The 1034-nt window shown below is 45.1% G+C and overlaps 1 protein-coding gene across 3 annotated transcripts in view; it reads right to left on the bottom strand.

Moving 5' to 3' along the window:
* The window catches only part of c19h1orf216 (chromosome 19 C1orf216 homolog), a 3301-nt gene extending 2267 nt beyond the window's left edge, over positions 1 to 1034 (bottom strand). The window contains exon 1 of one of the 3 annotated variants that reach the window (XM_031874870.1): positions 905 to 1034. Coding sequence is in view for 1 of the 3 variants with exons in the window: in XM_031874869.1 (XP_031730729.1) it covers positions 763 to 767 (5 nt within the window). In the remaining 2 variants the exon portion in view is untranslated. The other 2 variants (XM_031874869.1, XM_031874871.1) reach the window with 2 other exon arrangements.

A 1034-nucleotide genomic window follows, 5' to 3' on the forward strand; every position in this document is an offset into this window, starting at 1 on the left:
ACACACACACACACACACACACACACACACACACACACACAGGTCGCACCAAACTCCTTGTTTATAACATCTAGAAATACAGGCCGGTCTGCACACTCCACTTCTATTAGCATCAAATATTTACATGTCTCCTCCGAATGGAAATTACTCTAATCCTGACTTCAGGCTGCTGTCAATCAATCCCCCTCTCTTCTCTTCTCCTCTCCTCTGCTCTATGAACGCGCGTTCACGTGGTGTGAAGGACAGCGACTGTGGCTTTGTCGGGAGCGCGCGTACAGCAGGCGAGAACTGATGCTTGCCGGTCACGCGGATGAAAAAAAGCTGATTCTCCGTGTATAAAAAAATAAAACATTGTCATCGACACAGAGCTGAATTTTAAACGTAAATTAATCAATAATGTGGTAAAAAAAACAATGCGTAGTCTGTTTTGGAAAATGTTTTCTTTAATATATCTGTATTTTACACAACAACAACCTCGGCACGCGATGAGAAAGAGGAGAAAATGAATACCAAAGGCGTCCTGCTGCCGGATGGGTGTTTCTTATCTGCGCTAAAAGGTGCCCGTCTTTGCACGGACGACGGCAGAAAACACAGAAAAGGCGACCAATGGCGTTCAGTGGCTGCATGTTCACGGCTTAGTGATGAATGTAAGGTTTAAAAAAAAAACGACTCGGTATCTCCTCTTAACGTGATACAAATGAGATGAAAACGCAGAGAAAAACAGGAATATTTGATGTGCGTTGGGCGTTATGTAACGCTCACCCCATATCAGTGCTGTCTCCTCGCGCGCCTCAAAAAATATTAAAAAAACAAAACAAAAAAACAACCTCCTCACATCTGCTAAAGTCAAATGAGTGACACAGCCGTGTGACTACATTAGCACCGCGTTCTGCTTTATTCTTACCTTTTCTCTGCCGGTTTGCTTTTCGGTGGAGAAGCTGGACACTGCCCCTCCTCCTCCGACCCTCCTATGTGATGTTTATTTTCCTCCTCCTCCTCCTCCTCCTCCTCCTCCCATCCTCTCACTGCCTATG

Source organism: Anarrhichthys ocellatus, unplaced genomic scaffold (genome assembly GCF_004355925.1).
Source record: "Anarrhichthys ocellatus isolate YVR2014 unplaced genomic scaffold, GSC_Weel_1.0 scaffold84, whole genome shotgun sequence".
Lineage (NCBI taxonomy): Eukaryota > Metazoa > Chordata > Actinopteri > Perciformes > Anarhichadidae > Anarrhichthys > Anarrhichthys ocellatus.